The sequence below is a fragment of the Lepisma saccharinum genome, chromosome 20, assembly GCF_977018435.1.
Source record: "Lepisma saccharinum chromosome 20, izLepSacc3.1, whole genome shotgun sequence".
NCBI classification, from domain to species: Eukaryota; Metazoa; Arthropoda; class Insecta; order Zygentoma; family Lepismatidae; genus Lepisma; species Lepisma saccharinum.
In genome coordinates this window covers 67,179,238-67,199,204 of record NC_139248.1, presented here as the reverse complement: position 1 = coordinate 67,199,204, position 19,967 = coordinate 67,179,238, and the positions used below count along the sequence as shown (strand labels likewise).

General features: G+C 37.8%; 1 protein-coding gene across 1 annotated transcript in view; it reads left to right on the top strand.

Annotated features, from left to right (window-relative positions):
• Positions 1–19,967, top strand: part of LOC146003312 (putative G-protein coupled receptor CG31760) — an 822,492-nt gene that overhangs the window by 666,051 nt on the left and 136,474 nt on the right. Inside the window, exon 4 of the mRNA XM_083141570.1 lies at positions 4,615–4,816. Coding sequence (XP_082997696.1) covers positions 4,615–4,816 — 202 coding nt within the window. The remainder of the gene's footprint in view (positions 1–4,614; positions 4,817–19,967) is intronic.

Sequence of the window (19,967 nt, the reverse complement as noted above, 5' to 3'; positions counted from 1 at the left end):
TGAAAAGTCCCCGCGCAGCTTTTCCTTCTTCCGTTCAGCTCGGACCATAAGGAAGCATGGTCCACTCTCCCCCTCCCCTCCTCGCGGGAGTACGGTGCACAGGAGCCACGGGTCTGCGCAAGTTCTTTTTGCGTGTGGTTCCACTATACCTCCAAAATGGCTGAAATCGAGAATATGGAGGGCCCTACCGCCACAGTCATGTCTTCATGGCACGGTGCTATATATACCTTAATTTAACTTGATACACAGGTAGAATAATCGGTGCTGGGCCTACAGTTTAAGGTGGTGTTCGAAGCACTATTGGGTTTCCAATCCCACTATTGTGCTTCCACCGGGTATCGAAATATTGGTACACAGAAAATCATCTAAGTTTCTCTGAAAAACACTTTCTTCACAATTAAAGTTTGAAATGTTCAAATATTGTATTTGTATTTGTGTTATTTAGCGTCGCTTCTCTGCCAATTGGCTTATCGAAACGATGAGGACGAGTGCTAAAAATTGATGAAGGTGCACTCATAAATTTCACCATTCCCAGGCCGGGATTCAAACAAGAGACTGTGGCAAATTCTGAAAGTCGACCACTAACGCGCTCGGCCTCCGAGCAGCCATTTGTACATTACAAAAACATGTTGCATTCATTTTTATATTATACTAGCTGATCACCTGGCGTTGCCCGGGTATTTATTTATCCCAATCTTGTATTAGACAGGAAAATAATGAATTCTAACTATAGTGTAAACTAATTTTAAATGTGATCGTGAATGTCGCCAATTAGCTTAGCGGCTCCGAAAACTATGGATTCGACACTAATCTAGCCTGAATGTTATACAAGCCGAGAAACAGTATCGTTGTGCGGATTGCATAGAGTCACGGATGTCTGTTTGTGCGGAATTTAATATCCGTAGTTCTCGATTATTTTTACATGTCACCCCTTCCCACCGCTACCCCTAGGGGTGCCATAAGTGTGTTAACCCCACAGTATTTATTTCCAGATTGCGAGTGATACGTGTACCAAGTTTGGTTGAAATTTCTCCAGGCGTTCGAGAGTTATGCCGGAACAAACAAATATACACCCACACCCACACACACACACACACACATCCATTTTTATATATATACAAGATGACTCAAATGAAAAGCTTAAAAGTCCAATAAGAATTGTAGGTCAGACTGTATACAGCTTAAGTTTACATGAGGTATCAACTGCTATTTACAAAACGACCTCAAGGCTCCAACATTCATCAAGTGAGCTTCAAATTGCCATTTTTGTTAATTAAAGATAGCGCCTCCTCTACACACTTTCACCATTGAAGAAGAGTGTTTTTTTTGCCCTCTGCCAGCTCAAAACTTACAGATATTTCTCGGCAAATGAAAATTCAATATCTCTGTGCATGATTACAACACCGGCAAGTTTACTAATGGAGAAGAAAGTTCGACAATGGCCTTTGTTCGCTGACAGGCAGGTGGAAAGGCCTTCGCAGTGGCTCATAATTGACTGTGGGCATCCCAGATGGCGCAGTGGCAGCGCCCTCGCCTTGTAATCAAGGGGCCCGGGTTCAATACCCGGTGGAGGCACATAGTGGCTCGGATCCCACTTTAAACTGTAGGTCCACACCCGATTAGCCTCACTGTACATACAGTGTACTTAAAACACCAATTCAATCAATTAAGTTCACTTAATGCACAGTACTAATCGAGACTAGACCTACAGTTCAATGTGGAATCGAACCCGGAACCTCTTAATTACAAGGCGACGACACTAGTACTACACCTTCGGGAAGGGTCCCTCAAGTGGACTTAAGACACTAACTTAATCAATCAATCATAAGTAACTGCACGTTGACCCCAAAGCCATATTCTTCATACAGACACTAACTCAAAGTTGAAAATATATGTAGATCAATTAGTCTGTGCTAAAATGTAGCCCACTTGTGCAACCCTACATACAGAAATCTACTGGATAAACTAACTCTCTAGCCTTCTTAGACCCGAAGGTTCATGGTTGCAGCAACACAGTTCTTCCATCTGTCACTATCTTGAGCAAGATCTATATACGCTTTTCCATCCCTACCGATATCCTTTAGGTCCATCTCAACGTTGTCCCTCCATCTTCGTCTTGGTCTTCCCAGTGGTCTCTTACCATCAGGTTTCCCAACAAGAATCCTGTATTCTCCTCTTTCCTCTCCCATTCGTGCCACATGGCTTGCCCACCTAAGTCTTCTTGATTTAATTATTCCAATAATATCTGGACATGAATACAAATTATGTAGTTCTAAATTATGTAACCTTCTCCACTCACCTGTCTCCTCATCCCTTTTAGGTCCAAAGATTTTCCTAAGGATCTTATTTTCCAATACTCTCAATTTATGTTCCTCTTTCGGTGTAAGGGGCCAAGTTTCACACCCATATAATACTACAGGCAAAATTACTGTTTTGTATATTTTAACTTTTAGTTTCTAAGATATTAAACGAGAAGACAAAAGTTTATGAAGAGAGAAGGAACATGCATTTCCTGAATTAAGCCTACTTTTTATTTCCTCTATAATATAATTTTCATTTGTTAATATTACTCCTAAGTATTTGAATTTGGAAACTGGTTCAAACGAGTTGTTATCAATAATTAGATTTTGATTATTACCTAACACTTGGTTTCGGCCTGTAAGCATATATTTAGTTTTCTCTTTAGCAGTTTTGAAAAATATCTTAGCATTATTCTTAATTGTATTTATATCATCCCCTAATAAGTCTTCATCATCTGCATATGCTAACAACTGAGTCACACCGTTTAATTTTAGTCCTTCGTTAGTTTCTTTTACCTTCCTAACATCATATTCTAAGGCAAAATTAAAGAGCAATGGAGATAATACATCTCCTTGTTTTAACCCATCATGAATTGTAAATTTGTCAGACACATTAATACCCACACGAATTTTTCTTTCTGTTTCACTGGCGCATACTTTTATCATACTAACAATCTTCTTAGGTATTCCAAACTCGATTAATATATTATATAATTTATCTCTTTTGACCGAATCATATGCTTTTTTTAAATCTACGTATGAATAGCTGATGGATATTTTGATTATATTCCCACTTTTTTCAAGTGTCTGTCTAATGTGAAAAATTTGATCTGTAGTTGATCTGTTACGTTTAAATCCACATTGATAATTACCTATAATTTCATTAGCATATGGGGTTAGTCTTGTTTAAAGAATGTTAGATAATATTTTATATGTTGTTGAGAGTAGAGAAATTCCACGGTAATTATTGCAGTTCATTTTATCAACTTTTTTAAACACAGGAACAATTATGGATTCTTTCCACTTTTGAGGGATTTCTTCTTTATTCCATATTAAACAAATTAATTTATGAATTTGACATATTAACGAATTTCCACCATATTTAATTAACTCAGCTGGTATTAAATCAATGCCAGGTGCTTTGTTATTCTTTAGTCTTTTTGATGGCATCTTTAAATTCCATCAAGTCAGGTTCTGGAACTAAAGGTTCTGCTGTGTGTATTTCATTTACTTCTGATTTATCTCCTACATGAACATTTAAAAGGTCATTAAAGTAGTTCTTCCATCTATTTAGAATATTGCTTGGGTCAGCTAGAAAATCACAGTCTTTATCTTTTATCAAGTTTGCTTTAGGTTGCCACCCCTTTCTAAACTCATTTACACCTTTATATAAATCTCTGATATTTTTATTTTTGCTGTTTGTTTCAATTTCGTTGATTTTGCTTTTCAAGTAATCTCTTTTTTTTACTTCTAAACGTTCGGTTAACTTCTCGCTTTATTCTATTATAATTGCTTAGATTTGTATCATCAGAGTTATTTAACCACCTAAGTGTAGCCTGATTTCTTATTTCTATTAGATTATGACATTCATTATCAAACCATGGCTTACTTTTTCTTGGTGTATGGTATCCTATACTTTCTTTAGCTGCTGATTCTATTGCATTACGTATGTGCTCCCAATTCTTATTTACGTCTGTTTCATTTATATTTTCATCATTTAAATCCTGCAAAACATCAAATCTATTTGACAGTTTAATTTGGTAATCTTTCTTAATTCTTTCATCAGTAAACTTTCCTGTATCAAATTTTAGAACTTTTAGATTTTGTTGCTTATGATTTAACACTGAGAGTCTTTCCCTTAATTTAGCAATTACTAAATAATGGTCACTGGCACAGTCAGCACCTCTATGTGTACGAACGTCAATTATACTAGTATGCTTTCTCTTATCGTGGGTTTAAATGTCTCTTCTTTGCCAATCTGTGAGAAAATTTATCAAAGATCTGTTCTAACTCTGCATAAAAATCATCTTTAGTATTATCATCTTTATCTTCCGTTGATGCATGTACGTTTATTAAAATAATTTTACACCACCTACCCTGTAAAACTGCATATGATATCCTATCATTAATAAATTCTACTGTGTTAAGAGCCGAGATAATTCTATTATTTATGAAAAAGCCTACTGGATAAGAAACAAAAACAAATTAAGGTTGTCATGTGACTCTCCCTTGTAATTTACATGCAGAAGTACAAGCGCTGAACATAACGAAAGCAGTAGAAAAGTTGACAGTGTGTTTCTTGTTTGTCTTGCAGGATAGTACCGACTTCCAGCGGCGGGAGAGGGCGCTGCAGACGATCCATGACATCGCGATCGAGAACATGGGGACTCTGTGCGTCACCGAGCCATTCCGCTATGTCCGCGTGAACCTCGACGCCAATCGCTACGACTACGCCAGGCAGAAAGCTGACATGGCTGCCGATGTCCTTCAGACAGTTGGCATCAACCATCACAATTGTAAGTAGATGAGTTTTCGATAATCTACACTGTGTAGCCGTACAGCACCGTCATAGAACATTGTCAAGATTAAAGTTGGCTAAATATCCTAGGTAGCAAGGCCAAATTTGAACAGGTTTATATTCTGTGACTTTGTTGATATGATTCTGGGTTGGAATTATAACCACAACACTTCTTCTTCTAACTAACCTAATCTCACACTAATGACGTCACGTCAGCCAATCGGATTACTTAAAACTGTTGAACAGCAATCACTACCATGATTTTGTCAAGCAATGGTCTAGATGTTGTACAGATCTAAGAAATTAATATTTTATAGGTAGTGTCTGCTGCCACGTTCTTTTTCTGCTGTAACCTCAAAAGAGACATGCGCGTGGCAGTAGATTCGCTCTTTATTTTATCGTGATTCAATCATGCTTTGTATGCAATTACGTCTGTAACACCCCAATTGTCAACCTCACTTCCACGTAGTACACCCTGGACTGCATTTAGCAGACGAACGAGGGTCTGGCGACTGGCTTTATGACCAGTATAATTGTGTGTGCTGTCCTGTTTTTTGTCCCTATGTGTGCTGAGTGCCTCTTTACAGCCTCAGCTTTTAACTGAAGTCGGAATGTTTTAAGATTTTAGTTACGGCACGACATTACAGCTGTTATTTTAGTTCTGGTAAGGGCTGGACCCCGTATAAAGTGACGGGTGCAAAATAGCCTAAGTGCTGACGCACCCAAAATTTTAAATTGAAATTCAAATACGTCTGTAACACATACTGTGAAGTTTTAGCGATTACTTACACAAAAATGTTTTAAGATTAGGTCCCTTAGCATTCTTCTAATATTAAACCTAAATGCTATCGTAGTTAGGTTAGGTTCTGTTAGCATTAAAATAATATCTCTAAATGGTTTGTAAAAAAAAAAGTTCTAAATTACCTGTACATTGATTCCCACTACTCATAAACTTGCATTTTTCTCGATTTTAGCAGACGAATTACGTGGCAGGAGCAAATTTGACGCTTATTCTTACTCCTGACACGCGCGTGGCAGCAGACTCGGCCTATTTTATAAATGAAGTGTGTATTCAAGAACATGTAGTTCAATTTTTATTTTGTAACAATCTCTTACAACTACACAACATGTACATCATTGCTTGACAGAATCATATCAATAAAGTCACAGACAGTGGCGTACGCAGAGGGGGCGTATGGGGCTACAGCCCCAACGAGATTTTGAGAAAATCAAACATAAAAGAAAAACAGTGAAGAACTCGGGAGAAACCACACTGGTAAATGCAACTCTCTCTTAAAATGACCGTCGATTTCCATTTTTGAGAGTGGTAAGTTAGAAAGATACGAAATATCTTATTTTTATGCCTTCTCCCTATAAAGTAGCTCTATACTATTCACCTTTACAATTTGAGCCCCTCCCCAAAAGAAATCCTGCGTATGCCAGTGATCACAGAGTATAAACCTCCTTGTACAAATCTAGCCTCGCTTTCTGGAACATTTAGCCACCTTTAATCTTGGCAGATATTAAGACTAGCAACTTTTATCAGTTATGTGTTTCTCCTTAAGATCTCGTTTCATACTATTCGACCTCAAATATGGTATTTTCTATCCTTATATATGCAACGACGTACCACAGATTCACTGTTGCCACTGATATTCATGTTTCTCGCGAACGTTTGTCGATATTTCACCACAACATCCTGTATATACCGGCCTTTCAGTAATTTCAGGACACCAGTGTTTAAATGATCAGTGTTAAATGATCAAACATTCATTGCCTTATTCTTAATACAGCTTCATTTTTCTTTATTCGGCAAATGTGTAATGCCAATTCCTGCACTTGATCCCTGCTAGGTTAAGGACCGTTTTTTCAATATACAGTTAAGGTTCATGTTAGCACGTAACTTTAAGTTTGTGAAAATTTCGGTTTACAATGTACAGTTAGCTCTTAATTGGAACTCTGGTGGCGATTATCTTCTTCTTGCAGTTATCAGCTTAACTGGAAGTTTCGAAGCAACATGGCTGCCTCGTGCAGCTATCAAAGTTCTACACTCGCAACTTCACTGTCAGATTAAACAAGATATGATTCATAAAAATGTTAAATTGGTACAGAAGAAGACTTGTTTCGTTTGGTAGAGCTTACCAATGTCCATAAAAATAATGAAACTAAGCAGCGTACTTGCAAGAATTCGCTTGGCGAGGTCGTGTTGGAGAATTTGTGACAAGGATATCCCTTCTTCCAGGCTGGATAATCTCCAAACGGTAATTTGGTGCAGTGGTTAGCGGCTCCATCTTGCGGAGCGTGTTGTGTCTTGTAATATTAGTTCGAGTCCGGTCACGAATCTTTTTTTTTTCAATTATTTATTACGTGTGTTGCCTTAATTCATGCTTTATTGTTGAATGATATTCTCGGAAAAATATTACAGTAGATTTTTTAATTATTTTTACTCGTACCTTCATATTTTTAGAACTTCACCTGCAAAGCATGCTCACTAACATGTTCTTTGTTCGCTCAACAAACATGCATACAGAGGTACAAAGCATGCAGTCAAATGTACAAACACATATTAATAGTGTTTATATCAACAGTTTCGACTTTCGAGTTCTTCTACAAGAAAGTATCTGCGCTTGCACCTCATAACAGCATTTCCCCCCACATGGAATTGACGTTTATTACAAGGAAAGCCAAATCTGTAGTGCTTGCTTCGTTAATTTGTCTCGTAAGCATACAGAATGGATACGCAGCCATTGTTTCAATCATTTCCTATACAATAACGTGCCGTGCTTTCGAGCGCGGGGCGCTTGTAGTTCTATATTTATACGCCAGGCTATGTGCCAATCGACGCGGTTTGAAACTATAGTAATAGATGGAGCGCAAATCGATTCCCCATTTTCCCGCGCTTCAGCATTACCAACATACTACTGTATTTTGGAGTACAAACTTAGGATTTGCTAACTGCCAGTTACTTTCACATTAAAAAAAACCGATGCTGGTTAAGAGTGGCGATTATCTTCAACTGGCAGATAGTTAACAGAAAGAATAACTGGGCTTTGAAAAACCGGCCCTAAATCTACCAAACGATTTTGAGCTAACTAGATCTCCCAGATAACGTAATAGTCCAAGATAATGCCTTGTAGTTAAAGAGTTACGGGTTCTGTTTCAGTACCAATCCCACTGTCCACTTGTCATGTATATACGTAAGATGGACTCAATACAAACTTTGCGTACAATATAACTAAGACAGTCGCCGTTGTGCAATATAGTTAGGAGTTAATATTGTTACTAAAAATACTAAGTATTAACGCACATGTAACACGAAGTTTAAGTCCATTTTATGCTCAGATAAGCTCACGAAGACTGGGCCTAGAGTTTAAAGTGGGATCCGAATCATTATTCCTTCGCCGGGATCGAACCCTGAACTCATTATCACTACGTCATCGGGGAGGCCAATTGACATTGATTGAAATAATGTTATGGTCTTGTTAGTTCAAACGGTAATGATAAGTATTTAACATTTCACTAACCGATTGTCTTAATTACAAGTTATTTCACAAAGAACAAGAAATATGAGGTCGAAGGAATCCTGAAGAATTAAATACATTATCTGATATCCAAATATGGTAACGCGTTACGTGCTCATAGGAAATATATGAAGATTCCTCAAATAGTGCTTAAACTGCATTAACATGTTGTTTACAGTTTCCAAAATGTCCAAAGTCTAGTTAGCATGAGATTTTAAATAGATTTGCATGTTGCGTAGTATCTTATCATACTTCAGAATAAGTATATAAGTCTGATTCTAAACTAACAGCTAATCAAAGAGATTATATTTATATCATCTCAAAATCTGCGCATATCAAGTGAAATAGGTGTGTATAGCTACGTATCTCCTGACAAATGTCATGAAGATCATAGAAAAGAATTACGTACAAGGGCAAAATTAGATCGAAAGGTTGAGCATTATAAACTTAACTTGCCGGAAGGTTGATTTTCCTATCTGAAAAGCAACAATCGCATACTTACAGATTTTCCTTTACTTAATTGTCTTATCTGTAACGTGCATATAAATAGCTTCCAATTATTCGAACCAAGATCCGAGTTAGTAAGTACAAGATACTAGGAAATATTAGTTTCAATGCGATAAAGAACCCTTTTTTTCTGTCTTATATAATGTTGGATATACGAGGCTATTGTTCTGATGTAAGATTTCTTTAGAGCCTAACCCTTATTGACTAGAACAAGAGGTTGAAATACAAACTGAAATGAAAATTACAAGGGGGTCCCGAGTTCGTATCCTGCATGGGCATGGGTGTTCTTTGTGAGTGTCCCTTCATTAATTTCATCATATCAATCATCCTCATCTTCGCTTTTCTGCCCCTTTTCACTAATCCCGATGTAAAATAAAACAAATCAACCAATCAATCAAATGAAAATGAGTGATCCAAGACATGTTGGGATTTATGAAACACGTCAACTGCGCTAATACATTAACAAAACAATGGTTATTCCGTGTCCTATATCAACAATAATATCAATACCATTATATCCATTATATCCTCATTTAAGAGCCCGTATCAGCGTCACTCGAAAAACGCACCGGACAGATGTCAAATTTTCTTCCTAGTCTTGCCAATATTGATTCCATTTCCCCCTTCGAACGCAAATCCATTGCATGGTAGACCGTTTGAGACTTTACTGGTGGGAGGGTTGCTGTGTCGAAAGAAACAGAAGACAAGGTTCCCTGTCCGCTACTCCCCCCCCCCCCCCCCGCGGGGAAGGTCAGGCTCTGACCATAATAGACCTTTCTTTTGAGCCCGAACGTTTATAACTCCGAGCCGAGAGGGTTTCTGTGACAGGACAACACATGTTCCGAGTGTCTGAAAGAAGAAAAACACACATTGACGAACATCGCAATACAACTTACATGTAATAGAGCCAAGGACTATTTAGGGGAGGCGGGGTGTCCAGGGAGTCCGAATCTTCCACGAGAGACTTACTAAAATTAAATTATGTAAATATGCTTGTTTTGTTTAGCATCTGTCGTATAATCGAGATAGGTGTATTTCCGTCAAACTTATTGTAAGGGAAGGATTACATTGGGGTCATACAACTTTGGATGACTGTATCAAAGAAGATTTATACACACCACTACCTAAGTAATATGCTTAAATATTAAATTAAGAGCTTTACTTTTCGTCAAATGGATCTAGCATCCTTTTTCGTTATTCAATAAATATTCAATTCCTTATCTGTTTCACAATCACCTTGCCAGGTCAGTTGTTTTTATACAAATTGAAGCGATCTTAACTATTCATGAGCTAGATAATGAATACGTGCTGTTATATTCCTATTCTTATGCCATCTTTCCCCATTCATGTGATAACAATATTAATTAATATTTTAATATTATTAATTTAATATTACTGTTATTTTAACTTGTTTTTATTATTAGAAGAAGGTACCAACATCATAGGCGTGCGCAGATCCTCTGATAAGGGGGGGAGCAAAAACCTTGAAAATTAAGTCAGATCGGCAAAGAAAAACCTCATTTTATCTCACTGTTTTAGTTTTTTGCATTGATGTGATATATATATGTGTGTGTGTTTGCGCGCGCGAGTGTGTATATTATATATATATATACCTAGGTATTAACATATTATTTAAATACATTACGTAATCTATTCATCCGCCCCTTAACAAACCAACAGCAAAATTTATATAGATTGTCTCTGAAATGTGAGCGCTCGTTTTCCTCCAAACCAAACTGTTATAGCAGCAACTGTATGAATTACTTATTCGTTCTTACTTTCTTTCTGGTAATTTACAATGTATTGGAGAAAAGAAACTGCGAGCGAAGCGAGCAAGAAAATTTTTCGATCCAAATTTTTGAAAGTTGAAAACAGTATTGATTTAATAGGGCGCATGGGACGGCATGGCATTCTTTTTTACAATTTTTCTCAATCAGATTGTTCGGCGCCCAGTGCCAACTCCCGCTACTTCCTAGCTACGGCTCGGAAGTTGACAAGACTGCAAGAAAAGCAGGTACCCCGAGCGAAGCGAGAAAGAAAATTTTAAGAAAAGTATTTTTATTTGTATAAAATTTAAAGTCGAGGGGACAATTGTCCCTCTGTAACCCTCTGCAAGTGATCCTGACCGTCTGGAAGAAATAATGAAGATGGACGTGAAAACTAATTCCGTCTTGAGTATCCTTTTGTCCTGCTACTAGGAGATTCTGCTAGTCTTGCTTTCTTTTACTTCAATGATTTCCGTCCAAGGTTGGAAAAAGGCATAAGCAATGCCCCCTCTCCCATTGTGGTTGCGCCATTTCCTTTTAGAGTATAATATTGTTTAATAACATCGACAATATTGCTCTCCACTAAATTTCTAGGTGAAAGTATAATAATATAGGGGCATGGAACGTCTGGAAGGGGGGCAAGGATGACCACACCTTGAAAACGAAGGTCAACCTAAAAGTATATATTTCACAAGTATAATTAGATTTCAGTCATAGTAATTTACATTAATTATTATGTAATGGGGACGCAGGAATGCGATAATTTCAAATTCAAGTGGTGTTTTTTGAGAGGACAGTACTAGTATCGGGGTAATATGCCCAATGAAAAAATACCTTTCTTGTCCCTTTGTGGAAAAATCTGCGAACGTCCGTGATTAGGGGGCAATCAACCCCCCCCCCCCCGCCCGTGCGCACGCCTCTGACCAACATATATGGAATAGTTTATAACATCGAGTAGCAGGATATCTCTCCCGTATGGTGCTGTAAACTAGGGAAATAATGACGATGTTTTGTAGTAGTGCATAGCTATTCACCCTGTTGCGACACATGTGCAGAACAGGCGGAAGACATTCTATTGTGTTTTCTGCAGTTGGTGAATTATCCTAGGTGAGATGATTTTGATGTTCGTTCTTTTCTTAACGTAATAAAAACGTGTCTTACAACCTAAGGCGTCATGCTTTGTGCTCCGCCTGAGGATGAATTGTATGATGAAACTGATGAACGGACACTCACAAAGAGCATCCATGCCGGGATTCGAACTCCCGGATGTGCTAACCACTTCACCACGGAGGCCAGTGCTAATGCACATGAATATCAATCCAAGTTAGCCATTTGGGATCATTGGGAAAGTCGTGTAGTTAGTAAAATGTGTACTTTTAGCATTTTTGATACAATTAAAACTATTTACAGCCAATGCATATTACTCATATTGAACCGGAACGAATTTGTGAATTTACTACAGGACTTTTCAAACATCCGCAGATAAGGCTAATACAGTTTCTTGTTCATATCTATCATAGTTATCCTGAAATACACGTATGTCAGTTTTCACGCAGCTTACTAGTTTCCAGATATGCTTGATTCTGTTAACTGTACACTCCTCTTATTCATAGTTGCGAACTATCTCTCCGGATCCGAGCATGCATGTGAAAAAGAACTGAATCACTCCGCCACGGGGGGCAGCTTTTCTGATTGTAGTTTGTCATTCGAGTATTTGCAATGAACATAATTGTCAGCGATGTTTTCTCAATCCTTTCATCGTTACATCGTTATTGAAAACATCCGAGAGGCAAAAATACGACATTAAGGAATTAAAAGACTAAAGAAACTAACTAACTCTTAAATGTTAATAATTAGAAAGATTATGAGTGAACCTTCCCGCCTCGGTTAGCGGTAATAATGATGCTTTGTAATCGACGGGTCACGAGTTCGATCCACGGTTAGGGACATTTAATTAAGTGGCTCGGATTCCACTATAGGCTGTAGGTTTTGTCCCGATTAGCCTCTGTGCAACTAAACATTGCAATTTAGTGCAAAAATCAGCAAGCTTGGGCAGTTTTATTCCTTGTAAGCCTAGGTCTTCATGTTAATAAATTATTATTTATGACGTTGGAAAATAATTTATGCCGAGTGGCCAATTTCTATTCCATGGAGAAGAATCAGATGTGAAACATATATAAAACTATTGGTAGTTATTTTCACTACTAATCACATCTGCCCAGTGCGAGAGCTGCAACTGTATCCATTGATTTATGTCAATGATATTGATAGTCAATGCTTTTGTCTCCTAGTGTAGGTGAATTTGCACTGAAAATATGTTTGTTCTCTCAGTGCTACCTTCACAATACAATTGGTAACATCCTCCAACTTATAAAAATTAATTTTTAACACTCGCTCCAAAAATAGTGACATGATTTACATAGGATAATAATTGTTATCATTTAACTTCGTAGGCATCGTATTATCATCGTTTGACCCTCCAACAACCAAACAGCAATCCCACAGCCTCTGAACACATCCACCTACCAGATAGGCAGCAGAGTATCTGTAAATTTTTTTGGCAAGTTTGGAGACTTGTGATTTAACAATTACTTAGTACGTATTAAATAATCAATGTCCGTTGTTGATCCATGCAGATCTGCAGCTGCCACCTCCAACCACGATTTTACGTACAACACGTTGCAATAATCTTGCGATCTTATAAAAGCAGGAAATGTACTTGAACATAGCAATGGCCTTGCCCTAAGGGAAGTTTTATAATGGAAAATATTACGTAAGATAGCTTCTACTTCTTTAATTTTCGATCGAAAGGCGTCTACCGTACTATAAAAATCTGGGGGCTACAGGGAGCTTATATCTGTTGTTGGGGTTTCATCCCCCCTAACCTCCTTGTAGCGCCGTCCCTGGCTGTATGTATTTCGTCCAATGAGTACAAGCTAGCAAAACTGTGAATTTCAACAAGTTTGTAGGTAATTCTGCAGCTGTTCATAAAAACAGACGTATATTATTAGTTTCTTGCTGTGGTTCACTTTCCCATTTCAGCAAAAAAGTATTCACACTCTTTGCATACGGTGAGTAAATGGGGGGGGGGGAAGGGAGAAGTTGCCCCTTAATAGCCTCACTTAGAAATTTAGTGCAGAAGAATCTAATAACAGTTCTTAAACAACATTATGCTTTTATAGAAATAAAAGTAAATACTATTTTCAAACCTACGAAAGTTCCAAGTAACTACGTAAGGAAAGGGTAGTGTATTACTTCCTATGTAATTGGACTCTCCCACTAGCAAATTTCTTATTAACACCTCCACATATTTTATTCTTTAGTTGTATTATCTGTATGTGTCTGCAGAATAAATTGCCCATATATTGCACATGAATAAATTATGTGTAGTTCTTTTGAATTTGCGGTACTAAACCACGTTTATACGTACAATAGTCTTTGAACAGCAGAGATGGAAAATAAAGCGCCAGCAGAGAACAATGGTGCCACTGAAGTTGAAATTCATCTAATAAAGTGATTTTAGATGCGTCGGGACACACACGACCCTGTTTTGTTCCCATCAATGTAATAAAAACAGTGAGATGGAATGAAGGCTTTATTTCGTCAGCTGAACTCTTATCAAGGCCCTTGCTCCCCATAATCGGAGGATCTGAGCACGCCTAAAATTCCTTATACAGAAATAGTGTTATTTGTCGTATATCCAGAAAGTTGATTGATTTGCTTTATTTTACTTCGCTTTTTGTGCCACTTTTAGCCAATTTGCGAAGAAGGGAATAAGTGATGATATGATGAAATTGATGAATGGACACTCACAAACATCCGCGGCCAAGCCGGAATTCGAACCCGGGACCCCTGGCGTCGTAGCGCGATGTGCTAACCACTCCCCCACGGTGGCCGGCCCCAGAAAGTTGAAAGTGAATGAAATTTCTATGGTGTGTTTTGTATGGTCATTATCAATAGTAAGTCTGTCATATTATTCAACTAAATAATGTCTTTGGAAAAGAAAAAAACAACATATAATTAATGTATTTTATTTTACATAAGACCTATGCCTAAAAGTATTTTTGTATATGATGACACAGAACTATCTTATGTTGTGACTTCTTTGGGTCTGACTGTAATATATATATATATATATATATATATATATATATATATATATATATATGTAATTGGTGATAAAATAACGCAGTAAAGTATTAAGTAAATATATTTTATCCCCCTACTTACAAATCATGAAAGGAGCCAAATTCGAAATTAAGTTGAACGGACGTTCAAAATGTTTAAAAATAGCACTATTTCCATCAAGTATTTTTTACCATTGACCCTCAGAAATATCTCAAACTGACAATGAACGTTCATTGAACTTATTTATGATCGACAGCTAAAAAGTCATTAATTTGCGTTACTGGTTGATAATCCACCACCAGATAGAATTTACACAATATTTACCTAAAAACTTTGAGTAAAGTCACCTTCCCCCTAAAAAAATCCCTTGGTAATGGACTTTCGTGTTCTCACAAAAAAAAAGTTATAATTTGGCACAATTTTTCTTTTGCAGACAAACCTTTTGTAAAGGTGTACTTGAGTCTGTGTAACCAGCCCTTCCCATTCGTGAACAATATACTGGAGAAATCCCCCGTTCTTCACTGTTGTCATTGCACTACAACCCCATCGTGATTTAGTATTAGGATATAGCGTAGTGAAGAACTGTTTACAAGCATCGCCCAAACCATTGATTCCCCCCAAAACCTTTCCCTGAATTCTTTTTTCTTTTCCTAGCTCTCAGCATGCGGTTTTCTTGGAAGACCGGCCGATTGTGAAAGAAAAAAGGGCCGTGGAGGGGGGGGGGGCGGGGTTGAGCGCGAGCGGTACAGAGGGGGAAACGGCTAGCGCGACCAGCTTAGAAACGTCAAAGTTAGAATTTACATACATTGCTCTGTACGTCGACGAACTACAGACATTCTAAAGAAAATTATGTAAGATCAGTTTCATTTCTTTGCTGTAGAAGAACAGTAGAAGCTTTCTTGTTCTTTAAAATGTTGATTTAAGTTATTACATATAATTGGCGATCAAGTGAATTTTACGAAATTGAGATAAGGAAAACTACGTAATAAATAATGTATTTAAAAAAAGGCTTAACGACATAACAAATTTCATATTTGATCTTTAACTCAGTAAAATTTAAATGCCACACACTTGACTGTTCGAGCACAGAAGGTCGACGCAAGAACCTATTTTTTAGGTATCGTCACCAGCGGTGATACGGGCTCTTAAGTTACTTCCTGCACATTGGAATATGCGGTGAAGGTATAAAAGGAGTGGACTGTGGAGATAAGGCTCCACACATTCACAATCTGGACCATTCCCAAAGGTGATGTTATCAGCATCACGCTCCGGCCGCCTTTTACCGCCGCCAAGGAACGCATTTATTAGTAGCTGAGTGAGGCACAGAGCAGCTTAACGCAGGTGCAGTGATGAAAGAATTCTCACCTGGAATCACAGTTCCGGGAATCGAACCCGCGTCTCCCGCGTGGCAGTCAGACACCAAACGACATCTTTTCTTGCTGGCTTATTTTTTCGATGTTTTTCAAGTTTCCCAATGACCTACTTTTCTCTATATTTTTTCATCAACAATACATACCCGGGATTCGAATCCGGGACTCCCGGAGACGTAAATTTTGCACTTACCACTCCTTCACAGAGCTCGGCTCCGATTAGACCACCCCTGTACTTGCCATCATATCCTTCTTAACAATATCAGTACATAACAATAATGACCTGCCTGATGGCGTAGTGGTAACGTCGTCGCCTTCTAATCTAAAGCTTCCGTGCTTGATACCCGGTGGAGGAAATTTGCACAGTGGCTCGGATCCTACTTTAAGCTGTAGGTCCAGTCCCGATTAGCCTATCTGTGCAAAAAGTAGATTTAAAACAAAGTTCGAACAGTACATAACAATAATAGGATACGGAGGATCATATAGTTTTGGCACCTACCATACAAACATAAGCTAGTTTGGAACTCACTATACCTCTTGACTAGTCTTACGGCAGGCGGCCCTCATGCTGGCAAGGGAAGTGGGAAGCGAGGAATACGCAGCAGACCAACCAGACAACAGAGGTGGCGCCAAAAATTACGGCGTGGCGTGAGAATGTACTGCGCACACCTCATTCTACAAGCTGCTCATCGCGCTGGATTAGTTGCTTCCCCACTTCCCTTGCCAGCATGTAGGTCGTCCACCGTAATAACAGACAAGAGCTATAGTAAATAACATCATAGTCAACTTCCCTTAACCCTTAATTGGCCGTTGTATCTTGTGGGATACACTGCATTGGATGCGTTCTTAAACGATCTCTGCGCTTGAGTTGAGCAAACGGGCAGTGTGGATCGTGAGATACGTGCGTTTTGACGATTCTACTCATGTGCCATCTGTTGGATGTTTGTAGAACTGCATGCACAGTTACATGGAGAGGACCATGGCATCTTGCAGTAGGAGCTCTAACAATGGGGTTGTAAGTTTATTTCTTGTTGGCCTATTTTTATTTTGTTTTGTAAGACGTGAGCATGAAATAAATGTGTATCGAAGTTATTAGAAAACTTCTAATATTTATAATACTTGAAATTGTTACCAAGTACGTTGTGAGCCAGTTCTTTATTTGTGTGTATCTACAGGGATACATTGCCCAAAAAAGGACAATTTCACCTTATCACATTCTATGCAAATACAGAAGGAAATACATGTAGAATGCATGTTCTCTTGAACATTCTGTGTACTCTACCATTGCTTTTGCTCAGTATAAATGTCGTATTTTATGTTGTTGTAATTTGTAGGGTTATTTTCTAATATATAAATGTTTTTTTTTTACATATGAAGATATGTAGAAAGATAGTATCATTGTAAAAGAAATTGCATCGTGTCTCGTTCTTTTTTCTCGCTTTAGTTTCTCAATATTTTCTCTTTCTTTTTTAGTAGAATATTATGACAGCACTTACGTTGACTCCACTTTGAACAACATGAATAGTTACATCATTTCTAAAATAATAATTTCCAATAGATTATGTGCATTTCAATGAAATGGAAAATGTTTTGTCTGCATTTTACATTTGTTTTCATACAACTGCCTCTTCTTTCACAGGATATCACAATACCACCATGGAAGTTTTATGGTCACCATGGAATACTTGTTCCTCCTGGAAATCCTAATGTGTCAGATATTCGTAACGCAAGCCACTTGAATGGCAACACATGACACTTGAGTTTCACACCCCTAAAGATTGGATCAGCATGGGTAATGTAAGGATATACCTGTCTCTGTACTGCAACTGAAGATCTGCCGTGAGAGGTTATGCCTGTGACTGTACGTAGAGTCTGACTTGCGACTAGCGTTAACACGCTCTCCCTAGAACCTCCTCCTCTCTCTCTATTCAATCGTAACTTGCTCCTCAATAACTGAATTAGAACTGACCCCGAACTCTCTGCCTCCCAGATATTTATTGCAATTCAATTTAATAAACAAATGCACAGTCAGGCCTGTAGCCTCTTCCTGGATTTCGTCTGTTTACAGCTGATGACCAGGAAGAGCTTCAGTGCTGTCTGACACTGCATTCCTGTGATGTTTCTGAATATTTCCTGATTGGAAAACGATGGTTGAATGACTGGAAGTTGGAGTTCGTTCTCCATAATAATTAAAAGATACTACGGATCGTTACGTATTGGATCCTCATCTAGCGACGAGGGTGATATTTCTTGCGATGACAGTGACATTGATCCAGATCATGTTCCACCACCAGAACTGTCATCTCTTGGTGAGGAACAAAGTTCCAGTGAGGATGAACTAACATCACCCCCACAAAGCAACAAAACTGACCAAATCGGAAGAGGGAAGAAGAAAGTAAAAGCATGGATTTGTGATAATTTCAGATAATGCCACATTTTATTTTAAAATTTGAAAATTGAAAACCAGTAAATGTATCATGTGAAGAGATACATCAATTTTGACACAGGATGACTTTAGTGCATCTGGTATTTCTTTCAAGGATTAGAAAGTACAATTATCCAACATAAATGCAAACAATAACATAATTTCTTATTTCAATTTAATTTCTTAGAAAAGAAGAAAATCATTATCTACGATGACTCAAGAATTTGTTTCCAGATTCAAGCCGTGTTTTCAGAGGTGTTCTGTACAATGCTATGAGCATATCTGTCAGATCCACGCCACCCATGTGGACAGAATAAACTGTGACTCTGGCTAGCTCTTGTATATCTAAGGATCGTCGTAATGTTGAAGCAAAAGGAAGAAAAAAGTTTGAAAACATTGAAAACTTTCAGGATGGACATAGCTAATGGTCTCATTCACTCACATACACAAAACGGGGAAGACCATCTCAAACAGACTTACCACAGAAATAAGTAAAGCATCCAGTAGCACCACGTCCACTTCAAGATATAAGATATGACAGTGTTGGGCATTGGTCAAAAATTACAGAGAAAGGTCTTTGCGTATTATGTGTGAATGGTTGACAGGTTCAAAAACAAGGAACTGCTTTTCAGCATTTCACCAAAAGTAGGTAGAAGATAAATAACAAGCATATGTCTGTAAAACGTTATGTAATTGGTGATTGTAGCACATTATTATAACACAAAAATACTTAATTTTACGTTTTTCTTCATTTCCTTAGTAAATAGATTTTTGAAAATTCATTATACTAACAAGGAAATGTGGAACGATTATATTTCATATGGTACGATTCTAATCATTGTAGGAGCACTGTTTACGTATGTATAATTACATGTATGTCTCTAATGGGCAATGTATCTCACAGGACACATTATGTATCTCATTATGTAATACATAAATATGTAAAAATAAAATATTTTTGTTATAATTATACTGAAAACATAGCATGTATCCTATTAATTAATTTTTTTCAGCATGTCATAAATGTTTGCCCGTTTAAGGGTTAAGCAGAACTTCAACAAGCAAACTTCTAGTATTATTTTCGTAAGTCTATTCTGGACTTCTTACTCTACTCGTATCACATTGCCTGGTGATCAGCTCTCGAATACTTGTACCTTTTTTTTTGCCTCCTTGTTATTAGCGAACTGCTAATTAATTTTCTGGAGGTAATAATTAACGTGGATCTTCCGCGGATAGCGATTCCAAAGGACGCAATTTGCTCCTTTGGTCCCCGAAGGATTATAATGAAGCGTCCCTTTCCTCTCCGCTCACCTGAGTTGCCTGGTCGGTAGATACGGGTATCGAATTCCCATGCACGAGGAATCGCTAATAAGAAAATCTTAGGAAGAATTAAGCCACCTAAAACCTCAGGTGAACGATGCAGCGTTATTTC